The sequence below is a fragment of the Melospiza melodia genome, chromosome 26 (assembly GCF_035770615.1).
Source record: "Melospiza melodia melodia isolate bMelMel2 chromosome 26, bMelMel2.pri, whole genome shotgun sequence".
NCBI lineage: Eukaryota > Metazoa > Chordata > Aves > Passeriformes > Passerellidae > Melospiza > Melospiza melodia.
The window spans coordinates 3,419,257-3,431,403 of NC_086219.1; the positions used below are offsets into that span (position 1 = coordinate 3,419,257).

General features: G+C 56.7%; 1 protein-coding gene across 1 annotated transcript in view; it reads left to right on the top strand.

Annotated features, from left to right (window-relative positions):
- Nucleotides 1-291: 291 nt before the first annotated feature.
- Nucleotides 292-12,147, top strand: part of AJAP1 (adherens junctions associated protein 1) — a 39,334-nt gene continuing 27,478 nt past the window's right edge. The window contains exon 1 of the mRNA XM_063177152.1: nt 292-385. Within this exon, the coding sequence (XP_063033222.1) occupies nt 357-385 (29 nt within the window). The 5' untranslated portion in view covers nt 292-356. The remainder of the gene's footprint in view (nt 386-12,147) is intronic.

The following is a 12,147-nucleotide window of genomic DNA, read 5'->3' on the forward strand; positions in this document are numbered from 1 at the left end:
AGAGACGCGCGCGCGCCCAGCCCCGCCGCGCCGAGCCGAGCCGAGCCGAGCCGAGCCCCGGTGAACCGCACCGCACCGAGCCGAGCGGAGCCGCACCGAGCCGCGCATGGGGCGCGCAGCCTCCGCGGGCGCGCAGCTGCCCCGCCGGCGCTGAGGAGCCGGAGCACCGGAGCACCGGAGCACCGGAGCACAGACACCCCGTCCTCGCCGCCGCCGCTGAGCGCCGCCGGGCATGCCCGCCCCGCCGGCCGCCGCCTGCCCCGCCGCTGAGCGCCGCCGCGGGCGCGGGGCGGCGCGCCCGGATGGAGCGCTGAGGCGCTGAGCCCCGCCGGGCCGGGCCGGGCCGAGACGTGACGATGTGGATGCGACGGCTCCCGGGAAGCAGGTAGGAACGGGGAGAGATGGCCCCGCCGGGCAGCGCTTAGGGCATCCCGGCGCCGGGCGCGCTCGGGGAGCGGCGGAGTTAAACCGTGAACTTGGAGAGGGCTGGGGAGCGGAGCGGGGTGAGGGATGGATGGAGAGCGGTGTGTGGAGCGGAGCGGGGAGCGCACGGTGCAGCCCGGGGAGGCGGCCGGTCCGCGCTCCGCGCCGTGCCGGGCTCCCCCCACCCGGTTCCCCCGCCCCGCTCGCCCGCCCTGCCCAGGAGATGGAGCCGCGGTCAGCGTCCCCTCGCCGGCTGCTCGCTCCCCTCTGGCCGCCCCGGCGGGGGCTGCTCGGGGGAAGGGGCTGGGGGGGCGTCCGGGGTGCGGGCAGATGGATGGATAGACGGATGGATGGATGGATGGATGAAGGGATGGACGGATAGATGGATGGATGTGTTTGGGAGATTAATCGAGAATTGCCAAGCAGAGGAGACGGAGGCAAAGTGTTACGTAACACATTTTCATTACCGCTGCGAAGTCATCTGAGCCGAAATCTTGTTATTTCCATGGTGCTGTGGCTGGAAGCCCTGGCCCCGGCCCCTGCCTGTGTGCGGCCCCGGAGCCCCAGCAGTACCTGGGTTTTGGTGCTTTGAGCCCATCTCAGTGGCATCGAGTGCAAGCAGCAGCGGGTTAAGCAAGTGAGACCCTAAGGAAAAGTGAAATCCACGATCTGTTTTGTTCTCCCCAACTCGATTTTTTATTTGGAAAGCCCTGGCTTTGAGCGGTTCTGTCGGGCAGGGGTCAAACCCCAACCATCCCTGCAGCGAGCGGGACGGTGGCTCCGGCACATCACCTGCTGCTGGGGACAGGGGTCCCAAGGCGAGCAGTCCCGAGCGGCCACCCCACTCCCGCCGCTCGCAGCGGGCCCTGTGGCTGCTCCCGGGGGAGCAGGGCTGCGTGGGCAGCGGAGCTGCGGGGTGAGCGGATGGTGGGTGCAGCACCCTCAGCCCGCGCCGCCCCCCGCGCCCCTGCGCTCCGGCAGAGCGCGGCTGCAGCCTGGGGGCACGGAGGGAGGCAGGCAGGGCCCCCCGAATGCGCCATGGACAGCGAGTGGTGATGCCAGAAGCCCTTTGTCCGCCAGCGTGGGAATCGCTGCCGGAGGCTTTGTCCCTCTGTCCGGGCTGTGCATGGAGTCCTGGAGGGTGAAACCTGAACTGAGGTTTTGTCTGTGCTGAGCAGCTGGGGGAGGCCCTTGGCCTCTCTCTCTCGCACTCCCGTGCCGCGCCGCATATTCCAGAGGCACGTGGCGAGCTGGCTGCCAATGCCCCCCTCCTTTGTCCCGTGCCTCTGGCTGGTGCCCCCCGACAGCCCGGGCACACGAGCACCTTCACGCTGCCGCTGGGGATGTCCGTCTGTCCGTCCGTCAGCCGAGGATGCGCTGCTGCGTGCGGGAAGGACAGAGTCTGTGGTGATGTAGTGACCTTAGGGATTCCTCCCGGCGAGAGCACCCGAGGGTTTTCTCAGGGTGCCACGCGTTTGGATTTATTTCGTGTCAGGTGAAAGCCCAGTGGAGCTGGAGGGCCGCTTCCCGAGGCTGGCGCGGCAGAAAGCTGTAATCCTGGGAACAGAGGACGCCCTCTGCTTTGTTATTTTTGTGGAGAGTTTAGCAATGGAAACAGGAGCCCTCTGCTCGCTTCCCTCCTCGATTCATTCGCCTTGCGAATTTCTGTGCTGTGCATCCTGGATCCCCAGCACCAGGCTGTCCTTTCTGCCACCTCATCAGCTTCCAGTCCCTCCGTATTTTATTTTTAATAAGAGATAACTTTACTGCTAACCTTGCCTGCTGCTCTCCCTTCTCTCTTACTTTAATTGCTTCTGGCTTTATTTCTGACATTTCCCATGTCATTTCTCCTCATTTTCTCCAAGACTACTAGAAAAATAGCTTCGGGAGGAGCAGCGGAGCTTTGCAGCGCCCGTTTCACCCCGCGCAGCCTGTGCCTGGAGCGGCTGCCTGCGGCGGGGAGATGGTACCGTGCTGCTCCTTTCAAGTCGGATCCCTCTCGCCCGGGGCGGTGGCAGTGCCTGACCTCGCGGTGAGCTGCCGGGGAAGGGAGGGCAGGACCCGTGTGCAATTGCATTCTCAGAATTATTCGGTGAAGGGGAGCTGCCTCTCCCCGATTTGGAGCAGGGCAGAGCAAGCAGCGCTGCCCTGAAAGCCCCTGCGAGGTCTCAGCGATGCTCCAGCCCCGCTCTGCTCTTGGCAGGTGTGGGTGTTGCGGGGCAAAATCTGTTCTTTTTGGGAGTTGGCAGTGGCTCTGTCACTTCCCTGAGTGTGCACAGACATACGTGTGCGTGCACACGCCTGCGTCAGTGCCTGCGCCCGCCTGCGAGGGCACGGCAGCTCTCTGCAGCGTGCCAGGCTTCCAGAGCTGCCGAGGACTTCCCCTCCATAGCTATGAATATAATGTTTTAAACAATATGCCACGGTTTTTACAGCGTTGAGCTCTGGACTGATTTGCAGTAGGAGTAAAAACCACCGTTCGCAATTTCTCGGCGATTGTATAAAGCAACTCATTAAAAGCATACATCCCTGCACGTCGGCTCCGTGGAAACTTTATGGGCCTTGTAGTTACTGCCAAAGCAAACATTTTCCATGAATTTCACTCATCGGGTTCACACTGTCAAATGTAGATTCAGCCGCTCGTCAAAGATGCAAGCCTTGCAGTCTGGGAAGTAATGAGAGCAGTAAGCAGTGGGAGTTAATGGCCTCCACTGAGGAGTCCTTACTCATCCTGCATCCACACAGGGGCTGAGCTTGCTGCTCCCGGGTGGATTGATTGCCACAGAAATTCATCTGGTGTCACTGGCTATGATACTTAACAGGCACAATAATGCTTGAATAAACTGCACTTTTATGCAGCGGTTTGTACCTCCGTGCTGGCAGCAATTTCCCAGATGAGGCGAGGGGAGCGGCGCTTCCCAGGGTGTGAATAATTGTTCTAATAACAGCAGAGCCTTGTCGTGGTGGTGCCTCCAGTGGGGTGGCAGGTGGGAGTTGTCGTGGTGCTACTGGGGTGTTTGGGGCTTGGTGTCCTGTGTGGCAGCTGCTGTGCCAGCCTTGGGCAGGCGGGACAGGGACAGGCAAGCTGCCGGCCCAGCTGCTCCTGCGGCCGGAGCACCACAGCTTGGCTCTGCTGTGCATCGTGGTCATCTGCTGGAAAGAAGGGGTTGATAATGCCCCTTCAGAGCCCAGACTGAAACAGGGAAGGGCAGCCAGGCAGAGGATAGATCTCCAACTGTGTTTCCACCTTCCCTCACCCAGTCTGATCCTCAGGCTGTCCCAGCGTGCCATATTTACCTCGGTGTCTGTAGGTATGGATGGATGCAGGCTCCCAAGGGCAGCTCCATAGGGTGTGAATAAGCAAAAGGACTTCCAGCAGGCCTGAGGTTTATTATGAAAATGTATGCATGCCTAAGCTTTTAAATATAGCTAATGGGAGAAGGACTGGGAGGAAAGATTACCAAGATTACTGGAAGCTCAGTGTGCTGAGCAGGAGCTGCTCTGCTCTGGGTTGTGGTGCCTGTTGTTCTCCTGGAGGGCTGGTGGTAACCAAGTGGGCAACAGCAGTTCAAGCCCAAGAGAGTTTGGGTTTGATAGCAACACTCCTCCAGCAGGATAATTCCTGGAGGCCGAGTGTGTTGGGTGGGATCAGTGGATGGTGTGACATTGTTGGTGCTTTCACCCCCTCCTTTAAAAAAAAGAGGTTTTACTTCTGTTCTTCCTTCCATCTTTCCTCCCTCCCATCTTCCTTCACTCCCACATTGGGTGGTGCTGCTGGGAGAGGGCTCCTCTGCCAGCACACCAGCAGTCACTGTGGGTTATGTGGGGCTGTTCCCAAACCTGCAGCTTGGCCCTTCTTTGTCTTGGCTCACTGTTTTCATCAGAGTGATTGTTTTCACTAAAAAAACCCATTAAACTCTGGACCTGAAGTGACTCCTTAAAAATGGAATTTGAGTAGATATGAATATTTCCTGTGGCTCTTCTTTACTGGGACTTGCACCTACAGACTTTGATAGCTTATATAATTTCCTGTGATGGAGATGTACTTCATCTAATTTCACTTGGAAATGCATTGATTAAATCAGAACTGCTGAGAGATTTAAACTGAGTCTCAGTGGCCTGAACTTAACCGTGGGAGGTTTACCTGCCTTCATCCTTCAACATTAATTTGGTTTTATGAGGATTCCTTGTGAAATGAGCTTTTGTCTGCTGCTGAATGTCTTCTGCTTTCTGGGTTTATCAGTTACTTTCTCCGGCCTCAGCAGCTCTGCAAGGCGAAGCTGCACTAAAGCCTCCGTTCAGTGCAGCACTGAGCTCCTTCACTGGGGACACAGTGGGGACTGATGAGCATTTTGGCTCCATCACCCTCCAGTGCTCCCAAAACTGCCCAAGCTGGAGGTAGAGCACCCACACTGCCTGTGGTGTGGTGGCAGGGCTGGGTGCTGTGCTCACAATGGGGCCAGGGATGCTGGGTGTGATGCTGTAGGAGCAGGGTGGGGACCTGCCCCAGGTGCAGCTGTGTGGGAGTGTGCTCCCATCAGTGCTGAGAGATTTGGCATTTATGGCCCCAAGCAACACCCAGAAAAGGAGGAACAACCCAGCTTGGTTGGAGGTGGATGAGCAGCTCCATGGAGATGAGCAGGGGTGGGGTCAGCAGGCGCTGGGTGCCTGGGGCAGGGGGCCAAACACCCACTGGGACTCGCCTGAGGACTTTATGGAAATAAATAAATCCAGTCATTCACAAAGTGCTCATTTCCAACTCCGATCTGCAAAATGTCTCCTTGTGACTTGGAAATGATGTGTAGGCAGGAGATACACTTTGACATGCGATGATTTTTGTTGAAGTTTGCTCTGAAGGTCTTTCTCAGCAGCTCCGCTTTCCTGGCAGTACTGGAGCATCCCAGGGGCACTGTGTCCCCGCTGCCAGTGGCTGCTGTGTCCCCATGAGCCAGAGCCATTGGGAGCAGAAGCTGTTCCCTGGCAGAGCATCTCTGTGGGTATGGAAAGGACTGTTCAGCTCCTGCTGCAGGAGCTGGCAGGGAGGAGAAGCAGCGCCTTGGCTGCGGCGCTGCCCCGGACCCTGGTGAAGCATCCATGGGATGAGGCTTAGCTGTGGCGAGGCAGGAGCAGTGAAGCTTTGCTGGCCTGGCTGCGATGCCAGCACTTCCAACTCCACTGACTTCCAAATAAAGGCTGAGCAAAAGCTGCTTCAAAAACATCACGTAGCCTGGGAGCAGCGAGGCGCTTCGTCCAAGAGGCAAGTCTGGATGACTGAGGTGGAAAACACTGGAGCTCACCAGAGGGCACGTGCTGTAGCACAGGAGAAGCGTGGAGATGGGGACGTGCTGGCACAGGGGTGACCGTGTGCCTCAGGACAACGGCAGCACAGCACACACCACGTGTGGGACCGTGCTGCGCCACACAGGAGAGCAGATTTGTGACTTTCAGCTACAACTTAGTGAGAATTGATGGCTCCCTTCCATGAGGGTTTTGGCTGTGCCTCTTCTGCAGCATCCTGGGATGGTCAGGAGAAACTCCTGAGGCTGCTGAGGAGGGAATGTGGCCAGCTGAGGAGCTGTGTAGAGCTGCTGTGCTCAGCATGGGAAGGCTGGGGACTCGCTGCTCAGCAGCAGCGTTGGAGGCGCCGGTGAGAGCAAATGCCGCTAATTGATGTTGCCGCTTGACTGCACGCCATTCAGGTTGAAGATGTGACAAGGTCGGGGCCAGCCCAGGTTGTGCCCCCTGGGAATTGCCTGCCTAGCAAGCACAAGCACACGTGGCTCCCTCAGGGACGCGTCCTGTAATTGCCTGAGTCCCGTGCGTGACCCCAGCCCCGCTCCCGGCGCCTGCCATAGCATCTCTGCTCCCTTTGCAGGACTCGGGTAATGAAGCAGCAGTTAATTGACATGGACGAGGACATCCACTTAAGGACCCACCGGAACGTGGGTGATGAATGCCAGGAGATGAAGCCACACACCCCGCCGGGAGCGTGGTTGGCTCTGCCTCTTCCTGACCAGAGCCAAAGCTTGGCTGAGTCCGCAGCGGCGGGGCGTTTATGTAGGGAAAGTGTGACCGCTCCGGATGCTGGCAAGTGTTATTTTAGAAAGAACTCCCAAAATGAATCAACCTTTTTTTTCCTACAAGTATCTGTCATTCATGGGTTTTCTTTTGAGAAGTTTTTCATGGAAAGGATAAGGATGAGTTATTCATCTTCTTGTTTCTTGTCTTTGTAAGAGGCTCTACCTCAGCATCATCTGACGTGACACGCTCAGGACTTACTCTGGGCTCCTGTCAAAGTGACATATTCTCTGGCAAAATCAATTTTGCTAATTTTGACGGATGAGAATGGAAGTAAAGCTGCTGGCACAGGTGCCTTTGAAGGAAGCTGAGATACTGAGGAATACAGCAGGTCATCCCCTGCTGCCAGCCCATTGGAGATAATGCTGCAAAAGTTTAATCTCTCTCGCAAAGGGGATTATTGGGTTTTTTTAATGAGATGCAGAGCACAGTGATCCCTGACACACTGGCAGTTGGGCTTCGAGGGGCTGTGCCCCCAATGGCAGAGTGTTCTTGAGGTGCTGGAGGTAAATCCTCATCGTCACTTTGATCCATCAGGATTTTCCATGGCTGCAGTGGGAGAGCCTGTGAGATGCCTGGTTGCTGTATTGCACAGTGAGATGGCCATGGCAGAGAGAATGGCTCTTCTCCATGGAAAAGAAATTGCTTGGTGCTAAAAGGGATTTAGAACTTTCTGTGACAGGATCAAGAGTCTTTGCCCCGGAGTTCATTCCCGCTGCCTTTGCTTTCTATTTTAGCTTGGCTTTTTCATCATCTTTTTGGGCTGTTCTTTCTCCATGCTGCGTGTCACGCTGACCCTTCTCTGGCAGCAGGATGTCCCTGTGGTGGGGCTGGGCAGAGCCAGTGCTGTCTCAGGAGCCAGGGGGGCTGGGGGCTCCCCAGGACCACCAGCCAGAGCCTCAGCTGGGCAATGCAGTGCCCTGCACTGAGCTCCCAGCTCCTGGGCTTTGGCTTTCTCCAGGCTTCCCTACTGACGTTTCACACCTTCAAAGAGAGCTCTGCTGCTCCATTTTTTCCTATTGTATTTCTTGCTCCATAAAAGCCATCTGTTCCTCTTTCTGCTTTCAGAGTCTTCATTCCTCTCATCTTCTCCATCTCTGTTAGAGTTTATGGAGCTTTTGAAATTATTGACGTGTTCTCTGTGTTCGTTTCTGAGGATGGCTGCTGAGGTTTCTGGGCAGGCTGTGCATCTCTAGGCTGCCAGGGACTTCCCAGGAGAAAGACAGGTTTGGATCTCAGTCACTGCAGGGCACATTGAGAGCAGCTCCATTCAGAGACCGTGGTGCTGGAATAAGGATCTGAGTTAGATGGACATCCCTATGTGGACATCCAGCCTCTGCCATGGGGAAGGGTTGGCTGGGCCCTGTGCTGGCCATCCAGATGCTTCCAGTGGGTCAGCACTTGTCTTTGCTCCTGGGAAAGCAGAGCACTTTGTGAGGTCATCATTAAAAATCCCATGATGAGGTCTTTTCTCCCTGGATGTGTTCCATGGTTGGTGGCATTTCCCATTGATACGGATACCACAGCAGGCTCTGATGCGCAGCTCCCGCGAAGGCACATTGTGTCGCAAAGACACCACAGACCTCTTTTAATTGTTTTGCTTTAAAGCTTGTTAAGCTGCTACTTTAGATGTATTGAGCCAACTTATTTTTTTTTTTTAGATCAAAGCGTTTCCTGCTTTCATTGTAATGACATGCTTGAGCACATTCATTTAGAAAATACGATCAGCGCTGGGTTATTTATCTGGAAAGCGCTGGGGTTGAAGGGCAGCATAAGCCGTAGATTTGTGCCATGGTTTTCCTCACTGTAGGTCCTTCAGAGCTATGGGCTGGGTTGACTCAGTTGCTATCTCTTGGAATCACTTTGTGGATGTGTATTCAGAGGAACAAAACCCCTTATAAGGCTGCAGCTCCAGTCTGGGATCTGGCAGCACTATTGCCATCTCAGTGGGAAGATCTTTGCTTCTGCCTTGCCATGCCAGGCCATCCCATTCCATCCTGTCCCATCCAACAGCACTGAGCATTTCATCCTGCTTGGGACACACCAATGAAGACCTTTTATCCAAGGGGGATGCCTGATCATCCTGCAGTTGATTGTACACAAGGCAGATGTGTGGCAATGGAAGAAAATTCACGAGCAAAGCAGAGAAAGCAGAATTTTTTTGGATGGCGGCTGTGGGGAAGTGCAGTGTCCTGCCTGTGCCTGTGTCCATAGCAGGGAGCCCCTCAGCTCAGCTGCTGGCCTTATTTATTGTGGGCAGCATTAACTAACACCAGGGATGATCTCTAAGCTCTGGTTTTAACATGCTCCAGCGTATGTTGCAGTCCTGTTCCCTCAGCAGACTGATTTTGGTACATGGGGGAGTGTTTTCCACTGCTGTCATGGGGATGGGAGAAGGCAGCACCCTCTCGAGTGCCAGGTCACCAACAGCATGTAAAGTCTGGGCAGAGATTCTGTGATGTGCATGAGGAGCTGGAACACACGAGGAGGCTTAGGTGGAAGCTGAAATGAGGGGGAAAGCCCTGATTTGCTTAGGTTTATGGACTGTTTTTAATATCAGCAAGAGCAGAGCTTGAGACCACAGCTCTTCAACAAGATTTTGGTGGATCTGGAAATCTGAAACTTCCCAGCAAGTTGTGTCTGAGCTGGAGCTCTTGCTGCTGCCTGGTCCCCAGCGCTGCTGTGGAACTCGAGGGGGGGACGAGTGGGGTAAGTTGGCGACAGGTGCCGGTTTGGGCTGGAAAGCCAGTGCTCACAAACCCCCTTTATCCCCGAGGGACAAAAGGCGAGTGTTATCGCTGCTGGGTTGATGAAACACCCCACTGTCCAGCCCTGCCACGCTAAATGCACGCAGTGTTTGCTGCCTGGGGCGGCGGTGGGGGGAGCGACGGCCGTGCTGAGGGGGATGCTCCAGCAGTGCCATCACTGTGTGTGCTGGGAGGGATGCTGTGGTGGTACTCACACTGTGTGTGCTCAGGGGGATGCTCCAGCAGTGCCATCACTGTGTGTGCTGAGGGGGATGCTGTGGTGGTACTCACACTGCTGGGAGGGATGCTCCAGCAGTGCCATCACTGTGTGTGCTGGGAGGGATGCTGTGGTGGTACTCACACTGTGTGTGCTAGGAGGGATGCTTTCATGGTACTCACACTGCGTGTGCTGAGGGGGATGCTCCAGTGGTACTCACACTGTGTGTGCTGAAGGGGATGCTCCAGTGGTACCCATGTTTGCTGGGAGGGATGCTCTGGTGGTACTCATGCTGTGTGTGCTTAGGGGGATGCTCCAGCAGTGCCATCACTGTGTGTGCTGGGAGGGATGCTGTAGTGGTGCTCACACTGTGTGGGCTGAAGGGGATACACCAGTGGTACCCACCCCAGGTTTGCTGGAAGGGATGCTTTGCTGGTATTCAACACTGTATGTGCTGAGGGGGATGCTCCAGTAGTACCCATGTTTGTTGGGAGGGAGGGATGCTCCAGTGGTACCCTCCCATGTTTGCTGGGAGGGATGTTCTGGTGGTACTCCTGCTGTGTCTGCTGAGGGGGATGCTCCAGTGGTACCCACACTGTGTGTGCTCTGTTAGGGAGGGGTGCTCTGGTAGTATCTGGGCTGTGCCCACTGCGGGCGATGCTCAGGTGGTACCCAGGCTGTGCCCACAAGGGGGATGCTCTGGTGGTACCCAGGCTGTGCCCACTGTGGGGGATGCTCTGGTGGTACCCAGGCTGTGCTCACTGTGGGGGATGCTCTGGTGGTACCCAGGCTGTGCCCATGAGGGGGATGCTCTGGTGGTACCCAGGCTGTGCCCACTGTGGGGGATGCTCAGGTGGTACCCAGGCTGTGCCCATGAGGGGGATGCTCTGGTGGTACCCAGGCTGTGCTCACTGAGGGGGATGCTCTGGTGGTACCCAGGCTGTGCTCACTGTGGGGATGCTCTGGTGGTACCCAGGCTGTGCTCACTGAGGGGGATGCTCTGGTGGTACCCAGGCTGTGCCCACTGTGGGGGATGCTCAGGTGGTACCCAGGCTGTGCCCACTGTGGGGGATGCTCTGGTGGTACCCAGGCTGTGCCCACTGTGGGGGATGCTCAGGTGGTACCCAGGCTGTGCCCATGAGGGGGATGCTCAGGTGGTACCCAGGCTGTGCTCACTGAGGGGGATGCTCTGGTGGTACCCAAGCTGTGCTCACTGAGGGGGATGCTCTGGTGGTACCCAGGCTGTGCCCACTGTGGGGGATGCTCTGGTGGTACCCAAGCTGTGCCCACTGTGGGGGATGCTCTGGTGGTACCCAGGCTTTGCTGCTTAGGGAAGATTTTCCAGTGGTACTTGCCCTGTGCCCGCTGGGAGGGATGCTCCAGGAGCACCCACACTCTGCCTTGCCAGGAGGGATGCTCCAACAGTACCCTGGGATTCAGGGCCTGAGCTTGCCACTGTGTTAACCCCCTTGGGAAGCACTTGAGACAGTTCATCCCCTGGCTTGGCTGGGACCTGTCTTGCCACACTGACAGATGAACCTGCAGCATTCTGAGTCTTCCCAGGGGAGCCAGACTAAGCTCAGAGCTGCAGCTGCCAGAGCGGTGACAGGTAAATTACCAAGCACTGGTCTTGCACGGGAAATTTTGAGGCATGTTTTTGTCTGAAGATGCGTGCAAACTTCTGGGCTTCCCACCCTGGCACTTTTCAAATCCTGTCTGAAATAATCCCTGAAGACCAGAGAAAACTCTCTCAAGCAGATATCCTGCTCTCTCTAGAGCAAGCTAATCCGGGCTGACCATAATGGACAGTGTTGGCCAGCTCTCTGTGTTAGCTCTCACACTCATCCTCAGGCTGGCTGGAGGCACTGGACATTTTGTCCTGTCAGTGTCTTTTAAAATATTTGAAAGTGGGAACTGAACTTGAAACTCGGGGTTAAAGGCTGGCTCAACTTTGGCAGCAACTGGGCACAGCTCTTGCCTTCGCAGCGATGCCACGTGGGCTTGCTCTCTGCCTGCTCCTTTTTACTCTTCCCCACCTTGCTCTGCCACATCCTGCGGGTGTGGGATGCACCAGAGGGGCCCTGCACCGGTGGGCACCAGCAGCAGGGTGCTGCAAGGCTTTGCCCTTCCCCTGCCTGTGGCAAAGGACGGGCCTGGAGGCGAGAGCAGCCGGGGCCGGCCCTGCAGAGCCAGCACTGAGCGCTGCCGGCGCTGGCAGGGGCTGCACCTCCCGCATCAGCACATTGGCTGATGGTACCGCTGGGTATTAATTATGCCTTCCGCACTCGCGGCTATTCAAATGGTAAAATTGTTTATTTGCAGCTGGGTGAGCTCAAGGCAGAGGCAGAAGAGCGAGTGGCTCCCCCCCCGGCACGGCCGCCCTGCTGCCCTCCTCTCATGACTCGCAGGGTTGGATCCAGCTGCCTCCACCTTGGTATTTCCATCCTTGGGGGGCATCCGTGGCTTCCCAGCCCCACCCAACCTCTCCCTGCCCCATTTTCCCGGGGAAGTGGGTGTTTGCTGTCTGCCTGGCCAACAGGCAGCAGCGTGGCGGGGAGGATTCAACCTATTTCACCCTCTGCTGATTTCCCTCCGTGATAAACCCCATCCCCTCCGCTGCGGGAAGCGGCGTCGGTTTAATTACTTGTGGGGAGAAGGGGGCAGCGGAGGAACTTAGGACTT